This window comes from Scomber scombrus, chromosome 2, assembly GCF_963691925.1.
Source record: "Scomber scombrus chromosome 2, fScoSco1.1, whole genome shotgun sequence".
NCBI lineage: Eukaryota > Metazoa > Chordata > Actinopteri > Scombriformes > Scombridae > Scomber > Scomber scombrus.
The window spans coordinates 5218256-5239938 of record NC_084971.1 but is presented as its reverse complement, the minus strand read 5'-3'; the positions used below and the strand labels follow the sequence as shown (position 1 = coordinate 5239938).

Sequence of the window (21683 nt, the reverse complement as noted above, 5' to 3'; positions counted from 1 at the left end):
CATCCTTTTCTACAGTTCACCCCTCTCACACGTCTATATCTCCACCCTCTCTCACCGCATCTGCCCTCAGGCTGGTTCATATTACGTAAGACCTGCCCCGACCCGGTAATGAATGGGGCAGTTCTGTATAATGGAGTATTTTTAAGGTGTGGAATCGAACTTTAACTGTAGCAATTCTAATTTGACCACATTTAAGAGATGCTATAAGCAGCAGAGCGCTATGGTTCTCACCAGTTTCTCACTTCTCGTAAATGTCAACACACCCTGATGTGTGTATTATCAGTTGATTTATAGATAACTGTGAATTCTTCTTATTGCATTATGTGTATACATGTGAAGGGTTTCAAATTCAACAATTCAAAAATATTAAGATAATATGATATAAACAAATGGATTAAAAAAAGAGAAAACTATCCTAGTGATGCTAGATTGAGACCTGCAGATAATCATTATAATAATCGTTAATAATATTCTTCCTGTTTTCATTATCATTTTTGATTCAGCAGATAATATAACCACAAAAAGGCCCTCAGTGGTTGAAAAAATGCCAATTACATCTTAATACTTATTATTTTTTTTTATGTCTGAATCATTTTAAAATTACCACAGAAAAGAGGAAAGACAGATTACTGTGAGAACATGTTCCAACCACCTGTGAAAGGAAACACCCTCTTTTTTTTTATAGCTAACAGGAAGTACAGCACTGCACAGACGCATGTATCAGCGAGCTCACAGCAGAAGAACCGTTAGAGTGATGTGAAAGATGCATGGGTGCCTCATCTTCCTGCTCACCTATATGGTGGCTTTTGGTAAGATCACATTTTTTTTTGCTTTGTTTTGGGTCCGGTGTGAAACAGTAATATAGAAAGACACAGGGTGAAAGTTTGATGACTTATTTAAGATTTTCAGGTAAAAGTACAGAAAAAAATGAATAATCTCACGTAGAATTTAGTTAAACCTTAAAAAGTTTGATTTACTAAAATGTTCACTGTTTTATTTATTTATTTATTTTCCATTTTTATTCATATTCAACTATTTTAACGTTTCAATCTGAAACTGTGCTGCATGCAAAGGCTCAGGAAATGTATCATGTGGCAGGATGAGTGTTCAAAGACAAAGTTTCACTACAACATTTGAATCATTTTATGCAGGTTTGCAGTTTCAGTGTTCATCCCGTTAGTTTCCACCAAAGCTACTTTTCACAGAAGTAATAAATAAACAAGAAGTTTGTGTGTTATCCACATTAACCAAAAAATGACCTTTGCAAATCTGAACAGAAGGCACAGAAAACAGGAACGCACTCATCTAAGAGCCACTTTATTTTAGGATGCACATTATATTTACTTATTTTATTTGGAAAAAGAAAATAACATTTACTTACTGTTAAAGTACTTAGCCTATTATTCATACTCTCTGTGCATAATAGGATGTTGTTGACGTATATACTCATTCACACCTCACATTAACTCTGTATCTACTTAAACACATTTCTTGAGGCCATTTCTTTATTCAATGGGGGCCTGCGGCAACAGTTTTTGTGGTGGATGTGTCAAACGTTCAGCCCAGCAAACCCAAACCATTATCGTAACTAGATAATCTAATAGAGAAATCATTTTTGTGATTTAGGTGAACCTCTAAGTCCAAAAATATCAGTTATGTGTTGACAAAGTTGCCTATTCACACATCTAGTATAGATTAGCATTCAGCACATTAGGGTGTGTACCCGGTCTCTTCTCATGTATTGTAACTCACAGTGTGTCTGTGTCTGATTGTGGTGCGTTTTGGTTGTTTTTTTAATGCTTGCTTGTGTTTTTAAGAGTTTTATACACTTATAATAGTGTTATTTAAAGAGTTGTATATACTTACTTATAATAGTGTTTTTTTAAGAGTTTTATGTACTTATAATAGTGTTATTTAAAGAGTTGTATATACTTACTTATAATAGTGTTTTTTAAGAGTTTTATGTACTTATAATAGTGTTTTTAAGAGTTTTATATACTTACTTATAATAGTGTTTTTTAAGAGTTTTATACACTTATAATAATGTTTTTAAGAGTTTTATACACTTATAATAGTGTTTTTTAAGAGTTGTATGTACTTACTTATAATAGTGTTTTTAAGAGTTTTACTTATAATAGTGTTTTTTAAGAGTTTTATACACTTATACTAGTGTTTTTAAGAGTTTTATACACTTATAATAGTGTTTTTAAGAGTTTTATATACTTATAATTGTGTTTTTTAAGAGTTTTATATACTTATAATTGTGTTTTTTAAGAGTTTTATGTACTTATAATAGTGTTTTTAAGAGTTTTATATACTTACTTATAATAGTGTTTTTTAAGAGTTTTATACACTTATAATAGTGTTTTTAAGAGTTTTATACACTTATAATAGTGTTATTTAAAGAGTTGTATATACTTACTTATAATAGTGTTTTTTAAGAGTTTTATGTACTTATAATAGTGTTTTTAAGAGTTTTATATACTTACTTATAATAGTGTTTTTAAGAGTTTTATATACTTACTTATAATAGTGTTTTTTAAGAGTTTTATACACTTATAATAGTGTTTTTAAGAGTTTTATACACTTATAATAGTGTTTTTTAAGAGTTGTATGTACTTACTTATAATAGTGTTTTTAAGAGTTTTACTTATAATAGTGTTTTTTAAGAGTTTTATACACTTATAATAGTGTTTTTAAGAGTTTTATATACTTATAATTGTGTTTTTTAAGAGTTTTATATACTTAGAATTGTGTTTTTTAAAGAGTTTTATATACTTACTTATAATTGTGTTTTTTCATCAACTTTCCATCCCAAGTTTGACAATGTTGTAGGAGTGCAATGCTAAATTGTTGCAGTACTCTTTTAACAGTATCACAATAGTAACATCATCACATGTTACACTTATGTTTAGTTATGTAAAAACAATGGTAGTGGTGAATGTCTGGGATATTATGTCTAAAGCAGTCACTCTATACTTCTGTGCGTTATTATTTTAAATAAGTTTCCATCTATTAAGAATAAGGCTAACAAAAATTGTTTGTTTTGTTTTTTTCTTCAAAAATGGCAGCCATCTCTGTTTCTTTGGCTTTTAACCTCGATACAGCAAACCCTGAAGTCTACGAAGGTGAACAAGAAGATTTCTTTGGATACAAAGTGCATCAGTACACGTCTGGAAAGGACAAAGGGTGGGTTTTTTCATTTGATTTTTTTATTTTTTTTATTCTTTTTTATTGTTGGTAATTGCCAAAATTGTTATTTCTTCCAAATCTAAATTGTTCACATTTCTATCAGCCATGCACGCTTTTTCTTTTGCATTCATATTTATTATAGATGAATGACAAATCTTACGTCACCGGAAGTAAGTAGAAAAGTGATGATAACATTGTGTCCTCTGACTCTTCTTCCTGTGGCATCATAAACTGATTGCGCTAACATCCTGTGCTCCCCATGTAAGCCTGACTACTGACATAGTTAAATTGACTGCTAATGTGGTTGCTGATCTAATCCATAGGATAATTGTCACTGCACCGCTGAAGCTGAATGGATCTGGGGGAATATGCAAACCCCGCCAAAACCAAACGCCAGAGTGTTTCAACCCTAAAGGTATATGAATGTTGTTTTCAATATTTCACGCTTAAACATAGCATTTAAAAAACAAAAACAAAAAATATATATGAAATATGAAATGTAAATATTTAAAAATTAAAAAAGTGTTTGTATTATTTCAGTGAATAGTAATAGTCAATGAGGTGTTTTGTGTCCATGTGGTTTAGTCAAATTTAAAGGGGTTAAAATTTGAAAATAAACGTATGAATAACTTGCACACGTTCTTTTTTTGTGGATCCAACATCAAATTTCTGCATAAAAAAAGTAAAAATCTGTAAGTTGTGTAACCATAAAAACTTTGTATCAAATAATTCAACTTGCTTAAAAACACTAAATTCTCAATAAAACACCATATCAACTAGTTTGGCATGATCTTACATTATAACTTTTATATTAAATAAAGGTAATGGAATACAATTGTTCTAAATATTACATTTAATCTGGGGAATCATTACAATCAGGAACACATTTACATTTTATTTAAAATTAAGTAATTATTAGTATAAGTACATATAAATACACTGTAGGTGGATAAAATATTTAATATTCATCATTCTTTCGTGGTTACATCATTTGACATGTTCAGGAGCATTCAGTCTTACTTTTGGTTTTTAAAATAATGGTGCAAATGTCATTTCAAATGACATAAAACCAACAAAGATACAAAATGTACATTTTAACAATTAGGGTATTAAGGTATTTTTTTTAAACATATTTTCGAATTGCTCATCTTGCCAACCCTTATTTGTTACTGACCCACTAATCAAATTCTACTGTCACAGGAGATCCTTTTAGAAACACAAAAGTACAAGTCAAGCACCTTGGACTGTCCCTGGCAGTGAACTCCATGAGCTCCATATTCACTGTAAGGAAATGACAACGCTCATGTAGTTATCAAGTTAAACACACTTGCTATGTGACATTACCTACAACGCCTCTGTTTCGCTCTCATGTAGGTCTGCAGTCCAAGTGTGGTTCACGAGTGTGATGAGAACTCCTATCTGAACAGTGTGTGCTACAAGATCACAGATCAACTTCAGCAAATCTCCTCTTTCAAATCCGGTTTCCAAGGTAAAAGACATTTTCTGTAGTGTAGAGGGTAAAATTCTCCAACTCTGGCTGTTTTGCCAGCTGGTTTGAAATGTTCCCCCCTGTGGTAAAATATTCTTCTCAATCTCTATGTTCAAACTAAATATTAAATACTCATTTTTGTTTTTCAGAATGCACAAAAAAGACAGTGGACCTTGTCTTTCTATTTGATGGATCAGAGAGTATGACCACCGCTGAATTTGGAAAAAATAAAGATTTCATAGTTGAGATAATGAATAGTTTCGGTAACTCATCAATCAAGGTCAGTGCAACATTAAAAGAATTCACAGCATTTATTTGTAAAATGTAATATAGATACTGTATTACCACATCTGTTTTTTCCCCAGTTTGCAGCAGCTCAGTTCAGCACATATACCAGTAAAGTGTTTGACTTCAAAGACTATGCAGCTAAAACAAGTGGCACAAAACTTACGGCTGAACCTCATATGAAGGGTCTCACCAACACACACAAAGCCCTCAAATTTGTGCTGTAAGTTAAATTACATTATTATCCAAAAACAGAAACTGTCACAGCATATTGTTTTTCTGGGCAAATATGGGCATGTGATGAGTATTTTATAGATTTCTATGTCAAACTGTTCCCAGTGCAGTTATAATGAAATTGAATAGCAGGCCTCATTTAGCAGTTACCTTTAAAAGATATTGAGAGAGGATGCATAGTTAGACACACCTGCTTTCTGGGAATTGCAGCAACATTATTATAATTTTATTGGTTAGACTAATGAATGTTAATTTATTCACCTATTTTTAAAAAAAGTCTAATGAAGTTTTGAGGGTTTGAAGCATCAAAAATGCTATTTTTATATTTCTTTCAGGGACAATATCCTTACAAACGAGAATGCAGGCGCCTCTCCTGATGCAACCAAAGTTCTGGTACTGATCACAGATGGAGATCCAAGTGATGGCAACAATAAATTACAAATTATTGAGAAATACGATGAATTAAATATCATTCGATTTGTCATCGGGGTAAGCAACAATATCTCATTATTCTGTTTTATTTGTCCATAAGAAGTCTCAGTAGAATAACTTTTATCAGCTAAAACAATCACATGTGGTATAATGTAACTGACAGATCAATATTTATGTTGTCATTGTGCTTGCTAACCTTAGGGACAAAATGTTATAAAAGCTCATTTAGTGCCGTCTTAAATTCTGCAGCTTCTACTGATTACAGTTTTGAATCCTGTAATGTTCATAACTGTGTTCTTTATCTCGCTGGCATCAAACTTGGAAGTATTTCATAATTTTAAGCAGAGTTCTGATTTCAGGTTAAAATTAGAACACTGGATAAAGTTAAGACCATTGCTTCAGAACCAAAAGACCAAAATGCCTTCAAAATAGATGACTACTCTGGACTCACAGGAATACTGTTTAACTTTCAAAAAAGGATCTTTACTACGGAAGGTGATGTATAATGTTTACCCCCTCTCTGTGCAATCATTTTACAAAAATATGTATCATCTTCATAGTTTCTCTATGCAATAGTAACTGTTTAACTACATACAACTGTTTACTCATATTTAGGCTCCAAAGTGGCTCGAGCTGGAGAGATGACCAATGAAATGTCCCAGAGTGGATTCAGTGCTGTCGCCTACAAAGTAAGTACATTCAAAAAGACTAATGCTGTGTGTCAAATGTTGTACTTCTGGGCTTACACTTAATATTTTGAGTGCATTCACACTGAGTAGTATGGGAAAATGCAGCACACTATGGGCCTGATTTACTAAAGGTTTGCATGTGTAAAAACGTGTGCAAGCTAACGCAGTGCACTGAGCTTTGCCTCTTTCAAATGTGTCAAATTTTTTTGACACATTTAGAAAGTTTTTGTTAAAACGCACGCAAACTAAATGCGCAATCTATTGCACTGTGCACGAAATGAAGTACCCTTTATTTGGGATCTTAGTAAATCAGTACCTGGATAGTGCCCTCAGAATGGTCAAAAAGTTTAGTATTGAACCTTGAACTGTGAATCCAGAGAATGGGCAATTTGAGTTTCGTGTAGGAATAATGAAAATTACCTACTATAATCGAAAGTAAATATACAACAAATATACTAAGTGGCGATTGCAGAAGAAGCTGACAACTGACACGTCCATTTGAAAGCTGCATTGGTAACCACATAATAAAAATGTCATATGTTTGGTACCTCCACTCCTCTATGTGCTCTGATCACACCTGCACATTTCTGTTAACAGGACACCTTGATTCTGGGTTCAGTGGGATCAAACAGCTGGCGCGGGTCTCTACATGAATTTGAAAAAAAACAAACAGAAAAAACAATTGAAGATCCAGACATGAAGATGGACTCCTACATGGGTATCAAACATAAAATAATTTTCTCACTTTGTATATTATCTGTCACTTTATTAGATGCATTTCTATGTTATTTCATACTGTATGAAATATATGCCACAGTAAATTACCTCAATCAGTTTACTCTCTAAATTATGGGCTAAAAATAGCTTTAGATTCTAAATGTAGCAAATAGACATATGTGATCATTAACTTAGTATCTACAAATGAACCTAACATCGTGAATGTGAGTTTATGTTTTGTCATACGTGACTGACACTGTTGCAGGATACTCTGTTGCTGTTGGAGAGAGGGACAACACCACTCTGTATTTCACGGGTGCACCGAGATTTGATTACAAAGGACAGGTTGTAGTTTTCAAACACAATGGCAGTAACTGGATCACAAGCAAACGCATAAATGGGGAACAGGTAGGTAAATGTTGACACTGTAAAGTGCTTTTAATCATTATTGCATGTCAAGGGCAAGAAAGTATTTTAAAGCCTTTTTGATCTAGTTAGAGCTTGTATAGCTGATAATTCTCATAAACCTAGTTTGTATCTAAGGAACTTGAATCTGAATCAAACTTAGATTGTACTTTGCAAAGTTAGGAGGAAACTATGGAAACTACAGGAAACTATTACAACCTGCTTCTTGAAACAGGCTTGGCCTTGTTTGAATTTAACTGCATTGCTTTGAATGATACAAAATACAACATTGGCAAGCAGATATATCTGCGGTAACAAAAGAGAAAACCACAGAACTTCCTTGTTGCAAGCGCTGGCACTTTCTTTTTCTTGAAGAAAAGCAACTCTGAGCAAATGTGTGTCTTTCAAAGCACATCTTAACTTATCCTAAATTCACCTTTATTACATGAAATCAAACTTTTCAGAAAGGATCACGAGTGTGTATCTTTTTCAACTTGAAGGATAAAATGATTAAAGGCGAGCTCCATCACCATCCAGTCACAGACTGATCGCACCAAGGTGCAGGAGTGAACGCTGCAGGAACTCTGTCTTGCCATCTGCCTTCAGACTGGTTCATGTGCTTAAGTAGTGACTGTGGCGTATGTTAGACTGTGTGCTGTGTACACAGGTTTTCAAATGTTTTCATATCTTTTACATATTTTTAAATACTTTTTTCTGGCGCGTTTTTCACACTGAATTCTTCATTATTATTTTGTTTTATCAGCATAATTTTGGGTATTTTAGTATATATTTAAGGTTTTTTTCCCCCTGTGGATAGTTACAGATGTGCTTTATGTTATGTGGCTGTCCTGGCTGTGGACATAGCTGCTGTAACCAAGTAATTTCCTGAGAATGATCAATAAAGTATTTATCAAAATCTCTATGATATAAACCTCACTTTCATCCCACACATTTTCAGATCGGTTCCTACTTCGGTGCAGAGCTCTGCTCAGTAGATATTAACTCAGATGGTGACACTGATTTCCTGCTGGTGGGAGCTCCACTGTTCTACCATGCTGATGAGAAGAAAGAAGGACGGATCTATATCTACACACTGACTGATGAGGTGGGCTGTGATGATGGTTGAGACTCAGTTTACCGTATGTGAGCTTGCATAAGCTTACAGGGAGATAGTTATTGCATCTATTTTCTAAATCATTTCCCACAGATGGAACTGAAAAGTGAGATGAATGTGATTGCACCCTCCATGGGTAGATTTGGCACCACCATATCCAGTATCGCCGATCTAAATGGAGATCTTCTCCGAGACCTTGCTGTTGGAGCGCCCCTTGAGGATGAAAACAGGGGGGCTGTGTACATCTACCTGGGTGACAGTCGCAAAGGCATACGCAGCACTTTCAGCCAGGTGAGAAAAAAAAAAATCTTTCTTTTGGTTTGGTTTTACTTGTAGAAAAAAGGGTAGATATCCCTCTAGATATCAGTTGTCACCAACTCTGCTCCTGGAGAGCTACTACTCTGCATGTTTCACTCTAACACATTAACTCGTTATCAAGCCTCATGCTTCAGCTGCTTGATAATGAGCTAATAATTAGAATCAGGTGTGTCAGAGTGGGGAGCTAAAATATGGAGGGCAGTATCTTTCCAGGAGCAGGGTTGGTGACCTTTGCTCTAGATGAAGAAAACAGCAACAGGTAGAGTAACCAGTAACTATGCTGCAAGTAGGTGAAAAACTGTGTGCATCATAGTGCATCAGGACACCTCTGTGTATTGGAGGTTTAGACATCACATTACCTCTGTTACATTTCTGTCTCTTTCACTACTCTACCAAAATAATGATAAAAATGTGCATTTGTCTTCATATCTGGAAAGAGTATTTTCAAATATGTCATGCATTGTTTTTGTTATTCCAGAGAATAACAGGACAAGATTTCAGCCCTGTGCTAAGATTCCTTGGACAGTCCATTGATGGAAACATTGACCTTGGAGAGGATGGCCTCCCAGATATCGTGGTGGGATCACGTGGCGCAGCCGTTGTCTTAAGGTATAGATACTTTATACGCATTTAGGTAACACAAAAAAGCAGTCCTTCACAGAAATGGTCACAGTTAACAGAATGTGAAGCGGTGTGTGAACGTGTGAAGTGCATTGCCTGAGAATCTGACAAGTTATCACAAGCTCACTTCCGTCCAACGTTTCATACCTTATTGAAGGCAAGTGCTCTCAATCATCTCCTGTACAACAGTCAAAGTGACTTCTGTCTCTAACAAATTCATCCTCAGCTTTGTCAGTATACTGTCTGTCTTATCATAGAAAAATCATGTGCAACTTCTATTAATCCATTCAATCAATGTCTTTCAGATCCAGGCCTGTCTTTAATGTCAAAGCTCATCTGTCTTTTCAACCTAAGGAGATAAGCACTGAGGAAATTGACTGTGTGGGCAATACAGATCAGATTTTACCATTGGTTACATTAACAGTCTGCTTTGAAATGGTAGAAGCAACAAAGAGCATAGAAGGTAAGGACCATGATGCATCAACTGCTGCTGATATTTCACACCCTTGCAATGTGTGAATGAAATCATACGATGTGCCTTTGCAGACAAAGCAGGCTACGGATTCAACATTTCCTACATGCTTGACGTTGATCCAACGAGACCAACACATCGAGGTTTCTTCAGTGATACTGACAAGAAAGCTAGAAATCTTATTACCACCTATGAGCTGACAGATACAGAGACCTGCGTCAACCACTCCATCAACATGAAAGTATGTAAATGTATTAATAAAGTTCACCCCAAAATTCACTTTAACCATAAAGCAGCTATCACCTATCTATACATTTATAAATGTCATCTAAGACTCTTCTTCTTAGCATTCAAGATTATATTTGGTTTCAGAAATGTAAAAATAAAGATTTCTAGTAAATATTCTTGCTTAACAGTAACCAGCCCAACAAACCATAGCAATGCCTTTTTGGTGACATTACCATAAATGTAGCTTGTAAAACCACATTTTTAGCTTTAAAGTATCACCAAAACAGAATAGTTATACAACTAATAACTTTGGCTTTACGGTCATGCCAAACTTTAGAAAGACACAACTCCTCCCATTTTGTCTGTTCTGTTTGAATTTTTTTCGTCAACATGCAGATGATTCTTTTTTTTTTTTTTTGTTACAGAAATGTGTGAGGGACACATTATCATCCGTCAGCATCAAATTAAACTTTTCACAAGTTGACATGGATGGAGCGAGTGCCGTGCTGAACGTGGACAGCGAAAAGCAGGCTGGTGTTGAGGTTTGTACAGTGATTACAGCAGGAGACTGCAAACTTCTTTTTTTCCCTCCCAAACATAGGCTACATGCTCAACGTAGAAGGCAATATTTCTCCATTTTAAACAGCAAATGATCACATCCTCCGTTTTGAGGATGTGATGTCTTCTTCTAATTTTAACTTCATTTCCCCTCATTTGGGCCCTGAAACAAACAGCAAGGACTTCCTTTAGGGCATTTATTATTACACATCTGAACTGAATCAGTGACATTTTTACCAAGACAACTTTTAAAGCTTTTGAAAACTTTAAAATCACAAACTTTTTCTCATCACGTTGTGTGAAAGAATGTTCCTATTGATGATATAAATTTACAACAAACCTGTGATAGGCATACAGTATTTGAATAAACTGTACATCAAGCTTTGGCTATCCAGGTTAATGGCCTACTTGAGTCTACTCTACAGCCATGTATTAAGGCACATACTGTACTGCTCGGAGCTGAATGCTAACGTTAGCATGCTAACGTTAGCATTCAGCTCCGAGCAGTACATGCACCGAATGGAAATGTTGACATACTAACTTTTAAATCATTTACTTTATTTCTCATATAGTTGAAATAATTTGTTCCTATTAATTATGTACATTCACAACAGACCTGTGACGGGTATACAGTATTTGAAAAAGCTACTGTACTTCAAGCTTTGGCCAAAGATAGCCTAGCCTACTTGAGTCTAATACAGCCATGTATTTAGGGTGGCAAATGCTGTTTGGAGCAGAGTGCTAACGTTAGCAACACTGAATGATAATGTTTAGCAGGTATACTGTTTGCTATGTTCGTTTTAGTATGTGTGTTGGTGTGATAACATTAGCACCAAACAGAGAGTAGAACATAGACTGTGGTTAGGTGAGTTCAGAATAGCTTTTGTGGTCCGTCACATGTCATGTTTCAGTCACTAGCTCTGATAGTAATGGCGCTTTGGTGTTGTTGAAATCTTTTTTTTTTCTATCTTGCTCTGCATTTTCATGTATGACACTAACAGAACATAATTTTTGTCTTACAGGTTCCCTTTAAAAAAGAATGTAGAAAGAATGACACCTGTATTGCTGAGCTTGAGGTGGATTTCAATTTCGAGTACGTATATCTCACAAGCATGGCACAGTGACATATAAAAGAATATTGCAATATTAACATCATATGGCCACATGTAAGAACTGCTATGTATCTTTTAGGAGCCCAACATTTTTGGTGGCAGAAGATAACAGCTTTAATGTGGCTATAACACTGTCGAACGAAGGCGATGACTCATACAACACCAGCCTCACAATGCACTATCCTCCAGGACTCTCCTTCTCTCGGCTGACTCGTATAAAGGTGACTTAAACATTTAACACTCACTTTTATAATATCCACACTCAGTGGCCATTTATTGTGCATATGTACATTTATTATTATGTATGCCTATACACCTGTTTGATATAGTCAGTTAACTTGAAGTATAAAAGCATGCAGGCATGACTAAGAGGTCCAGTTGTTCATAAAAATGTTAGCATGGGGAAGAAGAGTGATCTAAAAGACTTGACTGACTGGAACAATTTTGTTGGTGCCAGGCAAGTTGGTTTGTGTAACTCAGAGACCCCTGATCTGGGGTTTTGAATTCATGACACAAAGAATTCAGGCTGTTATGAGGGCGACAGCTGCTGTACCTAATAAAGTGGCCACTGGGTGTAAATACAACATTGTTTAATGTAAGATTACACCAATTACACTGCTTTTTGCTACCATATGACAACTGCATTCAAACTCACAAGAAGATATTTTATTGAATAAAATCTGTTTTTGCCACTAATGTGATATGGTGACTAAAAGTGAAAAAAACTAAGTTCCCACTTCCCGTAACTTGAGCTTTATACAACACTTTCACATGACTTGTCTGGCTTCGCAATCCTTCCAACGGATATGTGAAGAAAAGGCCACATGTCATCACAAATCAAAGACTTTTCATCTATTGCAGAAGGTTAAAGCTAGAGGGACAATACTGCCGTTTGCTTGGTTTTGGGGTCAAAGTACTACGTAAAGGTTTCTGTTGCCTATAAAGAACAAATTTGAGCATCAAACACTTTAGACTTAGAATTAACTCTTATTCCGTCTTTGCTGAACTATAAATACTCTGCTATGCTTTGTATTGAAGCTGCATTTAAATAGAAAGAGAGACTAGAGACTAACAATCCTGTCTGTCAGAGAAATACTGAGATTATTTTTATTGGCAAAACCTCCAGAGATTTCAAGTGCATGCACAGTGCAAGGCTTTCACACACACCCCCACCCCACACCCAACCCCCTACCTCTGTGCTAGTAAAAGAGAACAGAAATTCTTTGGAGGTTTTGAAACACAGGATGTGAGTGTATTCAGAGGCAGGCGTGTCATTACAATATAATCTCTGAGAACCTCAATGCTGTTTGAAGGTTAAATTGACCTTGGGTCAAATTGGGTTTAAACTAGAAGCTTTAGAGGGTCACGATTTAAACTGACTTGTGTGTGTTTTCTTAAAATAGGCAACAAGACCAACACTCCACATATGTCATGATCTTCATGAAGTATATAACAAATCTTTATGTAGCATCAGCCTTCCTGTGTATCGGAGCAGATCAAAGGTGAGTCATATCGCACTCAGGCGCCTTCATACGTGACAGAATGGAAGTTTCATATGTTGACCTTTCACATTTGCACAACCATGGCAACGTCTCTCAAACAGACATTTCATCTGTGAATCATATCTAACGTCATTGTCTTTTTTTCCCGTAAAGGTATCATATAAAGCTTCTTTCCGCATTGAATATGACCCCAAAAAGTATGAGTGGAATGACACAATTTCAATGACTGTTGTTGGAAACAGGTAGAGGCCTTCTCATTTAATCAAAACCACTTTGCCAGTGTTGTTGAATTATCATTTACTACCTTTACATATTCCATGTTTGTTATTTACAAGTAATGCATTTTGTGTCCTCAGTGATAATGTGGCATCTAACATAAACAATTCAATGACCAAAAGCCTCCCAGTACAATACGAAATTAAAATGGCAACAACAGTGTAAGTGCAGCTATTCACACATATAGCATTTTGTGACTGTTATATGTGCCTATATCTGAATTAGCATTATATATTACCCCACAGCTATCTTCATATTGTGATCATCCTGTATTTATTTCAGGTCAGATGACTCCATCAAGTACATGATCTTTACACCGGAGGACAGTGTACCTGTGAAAAAACTGGTCAATATATTCACGGTGAGGTCAATTACAATGTAACATCCAGTCCCATAGTACAGATTTTCTATAGGCTGTATATAAGCTGAGCCATTCTGTCATCAAGGTAAACTTTAACGTTATTAAAAAAATGTACATGAAAGCAGAGACATTAGGGCCACTTTGATGCTCTGCACCTACAAAATGTCAAGCCAGTCTGTTCTGTGCCATTACATGTCGTAATATATTTTTAAAGACATATCTCCCAAAATGTTGAACTATTCCTTTTAAAATGGACCAATTGTCTCTCACTATTCACAGATTGATAATCTTGGTTTGAAGGCCTTTCCTGTCAATATGTCCCTGCGCTTCCCAACTAAACTGGCACATGATTTTGAAATGAAGAACTATCAAGTCTCTGTCCAGCAGGTAACTTGGCAACTGCAACAATACTAACTTTCATATACTGCTGCTGTGACAGAAACACAAATCCATGCCATTGTTATTTTTCATTTTTAAGAACAAGACTGAATGTACACGCATTATCGACTTGATTGATTCAAAAGTAAGTAAAGATATTTTTAGCATCAAAATGTTCGATTTGAAAATGTCATGAAATTACTCATCCCTATCACTGTATTACAGGACTACTTACCAGACCAACAGTGGAAAATGATAATGTGTGACAGTTTCATCCTGGACGGAGAGTCAGCCACTGAGGTTATATTGTCTGGAGATGTACAATTCAGGGGCCTCAAAGAGAAAGCAGAGGTACATCTCAATAACACATACAAACACAGAATACACACAATTATACTATTTGGAGTGTTGAATATGTCATTAACTGACTGACTTTTACCTTGCAGAATATGAGATTTATAGAAAAATATAGAAACAAAGGAGGAGAGGTTCAATTCAAAAGCCTTCTACATGTTAGTTATGACAACCGATTTGTGCTAAATTCTGACAGACAAAAGGTATGTTTGATTTAACCACAGCTCGGTCAATTAACAAATTCATTGCCATTAGTGTTTTTCAGTATGACGATAACCTAATTTTATCACATTTATTACCCATAGAAAGATCGCGGGACTGTAAAATCAAACGATCCAAGAAAGACATGGGTAATCTGTGTGCTCACACTCATCCAAAACTGAACCAAATTCTAGACACTCATTAATAAATCTCACTCTGAAATCATGTATTTTCTCTACCAACAGACTGGAGTTCAGTTTGAGTTTTTAATTTCTGCTAGTGAACCACTGATAATCGGAACTGGAGTTGGGTTGGGATTAATCTTTTTGTTAATACTCACTGTCTGTCTAATTAAGGTGAGTGTTGGCAGATCAAATTTTCAAATAATTTCATTTTAAACTAATACATAATCCCTTCTGAGAACAATCATACCAAGTAAAACAGAATTTAATTACACACTTCTATTTTCATCTTCACACTTCTTGCTTCAGCATTAATAACTGAATGAAAAACAGTTAAACTATGTCTTTCTGTTCTAAAAATGGGTCACAATGACTTTTGGTAAAATCTTTTTTCTTGTGTCCCAAGTGTGGTTGCTTCAAGAGGAGAAGACCTGAAGATGATGTGAGTATAGCTGTGGGTTGTTATTTTATAGCATATGAGAGATGGTATAGGATACTGAAGTTATAAAGCACACAGAATGAGCACAGGGTCATTTCTAGTGAGCAGCTAATTAGTTCATTATTTATACAGCACAAGATAAATTACAAACAGGACAAGTGGCAGGGATACCAACAAAATATATCATTTTGAACACTGGAAACATGAGATGTCTGTAAACACAGTCACAGTGGTCATTTACATCACACACCAGACAACTTTAAAGTTCAACTGAAATCCCATTTCACCATCTCTATTAGGTCGGGAACGGGGCCAATGTCGTGGCTCAGCAAGAGCCTCTGAACCCTGATCAGGTAAATGGCAACTCTACACCAGATGATACAGATATTGAACAGACATCTGTGAATTGTTTATTTTATAATATGTTAGACATGCTGCTCAGGTTATAAAGCACACAGAATGAGCACAGGGTCATTTCTAGTGAGCAGCTAGTGACTTCATTATTTATACAGCACAGGATAAATGACAAAACAAGACAATGATGAGGACAAGTGGCAGGAATACCAACAAAATACATAATTTTAAGATCAAATGGAAATTAGTTCAAATACAAGAAACAATTGTTACACATCTGGGGAAATATTCATATTTGCTTTCTTGCCAAGAGTTTGATGAGAAGATCAAATCCACTCTCATATCTATTAATTTAATATAAAGATGGAACCAGGAGATGGTTAGTTTAGTTTAGCATAAAGACAAAAACTAAACCTAAAAAACCTTCAGACACATGATGACAGGGGAAGATCAGAACCCTGAACACAGATCCCACTGGAAAAGGAAACTGGAGTTCTGTATGATATCACATGTAAAATGTTACATAGGTAAAACATCAAAGACTCTGGACAAGAGACTGAATGAACACTGGAAACATGAGATGTCTGTAAACACAGTCACAGTGGTCATTTACATCACACACCAGACAACTTTAAAGTTCAACTGAAATCCCATTTCACCATCTCTATTAGGTCGGGAACGGGGCCAATGTCGTGGCTCAGCAAGAGCCTCTGAACCCTGATCAGGTAAATGGCAACTCTGCACCAGATGATACAGATATTGAACAGACATCTGTGAATTGTTTATTTTATAATATGTTCGACATACTGCTCAAGTTATAAAGCACACAGAATGAGCACAGGGTCATTTCTAGTGAGCAGCTAGTGACTTCATTATTTATACAGCACAGGATAAATGACAAACAGGACAATGATGAGGACAAGTGGCAGGAATACCAACAAAATACATCATTTTAACATCAAATGGAAATGTGTTCAAATACAAAGAAACAATAGTTGCACATTTGGGGAAATATTCATATTTGCTTTCTTGCTGAGAGTTAGATGAGAAGATCAAATCCACTCTCATATCTGTTAATTTAATATGACGATGGAACCAGGAGATGGTTAGTTTAGTTTAGCATAAAGACAAAAACTAAACCTAAAAAACCTTCAGACACATGATGACAGGGGAAGATCAGAACCCTGAACACAGATCCCACTGGAAAAGGAAACTGGAGTGCTGTATGATATCACATGTAAAATGTCACATAGGTAAAACATCAAAGACTCTGGACAAGAGTGTGAATGAACACTGGAAACATGAGATGTCTGTAAACACAGTCACAGTGGTCATTTACATCACACACCAGACAACTTTAAAGTTCAACTGAAATCCCATTTCACCCAAACATAATGTTAACATGTGTTTAAATGTATTGTTATATTATGTTTGTTTTCAATTTAAAAAATCAATATACAAAGCATTGAAAAAAATAACTTAATGGAAAATAGTTAAACAATGTTTTTCTGTTATTAAAACACTTAAGGAAAATGAAAAGGATCTTGAATTATTAAGCGACAAAGACGATGAGGACCATCCGGTGAGTATACCTGTGACTTGTTATTTTATAACATATTAGACATGCTGAAGTTAGACTGAAGTTATAAAGCACACAGAATGAATACAGGGTACTTTTTAGTGAGCAGCTAGTGACTTAATTATTTATACAGCACAGGATAAATGACAAAACAAGACAATGATGAGGACAAGTGGCAGAAATACCAACAAAATACATAATTTGAAGATAAAATGGAAATGTGTTCAAATACAAGAAACAATAGTTACACATTTTGAGTAAATGCATATTTGCTTTCTTGCCAAGAATCACATCTGTTAATTTAATATGACGATGGAACCAGGAGATGGTTAGTTTAGTTTAGCATAAAGACAAAAACTAAACCTAAAAAACCTTCAGACACATGATGACAGGGGAAGATCAGAACCCTGAACACAGATCCCACTGGAAAAGGAAACTGGAGTGCTGTATGATATCATATGTAAAATGTTACATAGGTAAAACATCAAAGACTCTGGACAAGAGACTGAATGAACACTGGAAACATGAGATGTCTGTAAACACAGTCACAGTGGTCATTTACATCACACACCAGACAACTTTAATGTTTAACTGAAATCCCATTTCACCCAAACATAATGTTAACATGTTTTTAAATGTATTGTTATATTATGTTTGTTTTCAATTTAAAAAATCAATATACAAAGCATTGAAAAAAATAACTTAATGGAAAATAGTTAAACAATGTTTTTCTGTTATTAAAACACTTAAGGAATACGATTACGAAAACACTGGTGATTTTTTGTGCGATGAAGACAGTCCGGTGAGTATACCTGTGACTTGTTATTTTATAACATATTAGACATGCTGAAGTTAGACTGAAGTTATAAAGTACAAAGAATGTTCCCTGTTTCACTCAAACATAATGTTAACATGTTTTTAAATGTATTGTTACTAGCTTTATGTTATTAATAAAGAAGAAATATCAGAAATGTATTTTGTGTCAGCAGCTGGGTGGGGGGATGTTAGTGGGGGGATGGTGGAGGCTTGTTTGATTGACATTAGCTGGCAGGCTAGCAGTGCTACAGAATCAAGACAAAGTAAACAAAGTTCTGTAGCTACAGTTCATGAGCAGACAGTGTGTCACTGATCCAGATTCTGAAGAACAAAGACCAAAGCAGTCTGTAACTGGTCCACAGTCACATTAGCTGAGCAGCTAATTAGCTATGAAGCTGCTAACTGACCATGTAACTGACATTAGCAGTGAATGTTTGTTTGCTGTCATTTAACAAGCTGAGCTGCAGGACAAGATGTGTCTTCATTTTTGTAAGTTAGATAAGATGAATCTTTAGCAGGGTGTGTTGACAGACCATTGTTCAAATCATTTCATTTCAAACTAATACAGAATCACTTCTGAGAACAATCCTACCACATAAAACAGAAATTAAAGAGAAACTTCTATTTTCATCTTCACACTTGTTGCTTCAGAATTAATATGATAAGACAAGATCAGATAAGAGAAACTTTATTGTCCCTAAAGAATTTTATTTTGGCCCAAAAATGCAACAGAGAACACATTAACATAATAGGGTTGACATGGTTTCAGTATTCAATGAGGTAGGTTAATTTGCATATTGAATATTGCATGCATTCCTAAGTAAATATGGACATGTTAAGGCACCATGTAAAGAAGAAAAAATTAGCATAAAATGACAATTAATAAACTGCGTAAAAACATCCATGTTAAACCTATAAAAAATAGTAGAACATGAGCAATAATTATAATAAACAGTAAGTGATAAAAAAAAGTAGATAACAGTGATCTCAAGTTAAAAGGGATGTTTGCTTCTCAAACTGAGGTATGTTATGTCTGTTGCTGCTTGTTTAGGAGTGTTATAAATGTAGGGACGAATGAGAGTTTAAAACATGTTCTTTTTGTTGACTCCAAACAGTCTCAACCTCCTGAGAAAGTGAATTCTCTGAGACAGTTTGCCACAAAGAAACTCCACATGATCGCACCATTTAAGTTTATAATTATTTCTAGAGATACGATGAGAGGTGATTTCCTTGTGGTACCTAGAGGAACAGTCATCACTGAACAGCAAGATCCGAATAATTGTGTTATTGGAAAATTTGATGATATGGTTGTTTGGTTCCTTGCTTCTACATTCATTAGTGTAAAGAGTGAACAGGAAAGGGGAACTTACACAACCTTGGGGTACTCCTGTGTTACACAGTTTGATCTCAGTTTGATAATAACTGAATGAAAAACAGTTAAACTATGTCTTTCTCTTATTAAAACACTCAAGGAATAACAAGAAGCTGTTCGTTAAGATGACACCAACCCTGAGCCCACCCCTACCCAGACCAGCTACCCACAGATTGATCAGACTGCTGGCAAGTCCAACCAAGAGGAGGACATGTTGCTATCACCTAATGTTGGGGCAATGGCAGGTCTCCACTGGATGATGAATATATTGAATGGATATCTGTGATTTGTTATATTCTAGCATATGAGACATGCAATGCGGAAGTTATAAAGCACACAGAATGAATATAGGGTCTTTTTTAGTGAGCAGCTAGTTACTTAATTATTCATACAGCATATTTATACAGATAAATGACAAAGCAGGACAATGATGAGGACAAGTGGCGGGAATACCATGAAAAATACATCATTTTAAGAAAAAATGGAAATTAGTTCCAATAAAATAAACAGTAGTTACACATTTGGGGAAATATTCATATTGCCAAGTTAGATAAGAATATCAAATTCACTCTTATATCTATTAATTTAATATAAAGATGGAACCAGTAGATGGTTAGTTTAGTTTAGCATAAAGACAAAAACTAAACCTAAAAACCTTCAGACACGATGACAGTGGTCATTTACATCACATACCGAAGTTAGATAAGATGAATCTTTAGCAGGAAAGCTAGTGTGGGTTGTTCAGAGTCTGTGGCTCTTGTGTTGTGTAGCAGGATGCTATCAGGCTCAGTGTGATTGTCTGCTCTGTCTATGATACAACACCATGTTAGTTCTATGGATGGTTCCATGTGTTCAGAACGGGTTGTGTTCACGAGTGGAAAGGGCTGTCACTAGCCTAGCATCTCCTCCTTATTCATTAATGTGCGTTATTAATGCATGTATTATTTGCACTATACTGTAATGTAAAAACAATACTTTCAATAGATGGCTTGTGTTATATATTTTTATTGTGTACCCTGAAGAGCGCTTCATAAAAGTAGAATATATTATGGGCTGCACGATATGGACAAATTATCGTATCTCGATATTGAAGCCAAATATCTCGACATAGATATGATATGACATACGATTTGACTATGATTTCACAATTGTTTGAAATTCAAAGTGTAGCAACAGTGGAAGTTAAGCATTGTTGCATAATAATACCACATTCACTTTACACTGAAGCTGAAGCTGCTGCATGTGCACGCCGCTGTTGAACTTGAACTTAAATGCTTATTGATTTGATTCACCGGCTTTCTTACTGACAGCGCTCTCTCTCTTCATTCACTCTCTATACCTCGCTCGACCACAGCAAACACAACAGCGTCCTGTAGCCGCATACTGACGGAGCAACTCTGTCATATCTATAGATACGATAACGATATATCGTTCAGCCCTACCTCATATTATGTGTCTTTTATGATTTTGCACAGTATTAAATATTTAGCCCCCCATTGTCTGTGTGTGTTATTTTAAATTCTGCCTTCGTACATTTGCATTTGCAAGGACCAGATTGAAATAATTAAATAAATTAATAATATTACTGCCATGATAACCTGCCCAGAGAAATAGGTATAGCCAAATAGGGGTAATATTTTCACTGAGTCTAAATGGTGTCTGTCTTTTCAGGTCTGTTGAATCGCTGTCCCTAAAAATACAATGTCTAACCAAAACTTTATTTATTTATGGGAACTTGCATTATTAATTAGCTAGTAATTAGGGTGGGGGCCACACCTCCAGCCAGTCAAAGAAGGTGGTCATTGTTTATTGATAGTCATTTGTAGATAGCTTTGGAAACTGCTTGCTGGAGGACAGAGGGGAATTTGAGCTGTAAGGAAAGCTGGATTTAGTTGGGTGAATAAAATGTCACAGATGTTTAAAATAGACCAAGCATTTAGTTTTAAAAAATCTGTAAAAAAAATGATCATTAAAAATATGTACAAGATGCTGTTGGGATTGTT

General features: G+C 35.3%; 1 protein-coding gene across 1 annotated transcript; it reads left to right on the top strand.

Moving 5' to 3' along the window:
* The first annotated feature begins 763 nt into the window (after window positions 1-763).
* On the top strand, window positions 764-21174 carry zmp:0000001082 (integrin alpha-D). The gene is made up of 36 exons (XM_062435670.1): window positions 764-809; window positions 3072-3189; window positions 3516-3607; window positions 4393-4475; window positions 4567-4681; window positions 4831-4961; window positions 5047-5189; window positions 5536-5689; window positions 5992-6127; window positions 6248-6321; window positions 6919-7039; window positions 7304-7446; window positions 8402-8548; window positions 8651-8848; window positions 9354-9484; window positions 9802-9959; window positions 10043-10209; window positions 10622-10738; window positions 11777-11847; window positions 11946-12087; window positions 13270-13368; window positions 13522-13610; window positions 13725-13805; window positions 13927-14005; window positions 14285-14392; window positions 14484-14528; window positions 14609-14734; window positions 14830-14940; window positions 15043-15087; window positions 15184-15294; window positions 15527-15562; window positions 15859-15912; window positions 16585-16638; window positions 17442-17495; window positions 18244-18294; window positions 19781-21174. Exons 1-36 carry the CDS (start codon window positions 764-766, stop codon window positions 19784-19786), a joined length of 3636 nt encoding a protein of 1211 aa, XP_062291654.1. The 3' UTR covers window positions 19787-21174.
* The last annotated feature ends 509 nt before the right edge of the window (window positions 21175-21683 follow it).

Excerpts from the sequence above, each read along its gene's own strand:
- zmp:0000001082 (XM_062435670.1), top strand. The coding sequence starts at position 764 with ATGCATGGGTGCCTCATCTTCCTGCTCACCTATATGGTGGCTTTTG. Across the intron at positions 8,849-9,353 it reads TACGCAGCACTTTCAGCCAG|AGAATAACAGGACAAGATTT; the intron begins GTGAGAAAAAAA and ends TTGTTATTCCAG. Across the intron at positions 12,088-13,269 it reads CTCGGCTGACTCGTATAAAG|GCAACAAGACCAACACTCCA; the intron begins GTGACTTAAACA and ends TTCTTAAAATAG.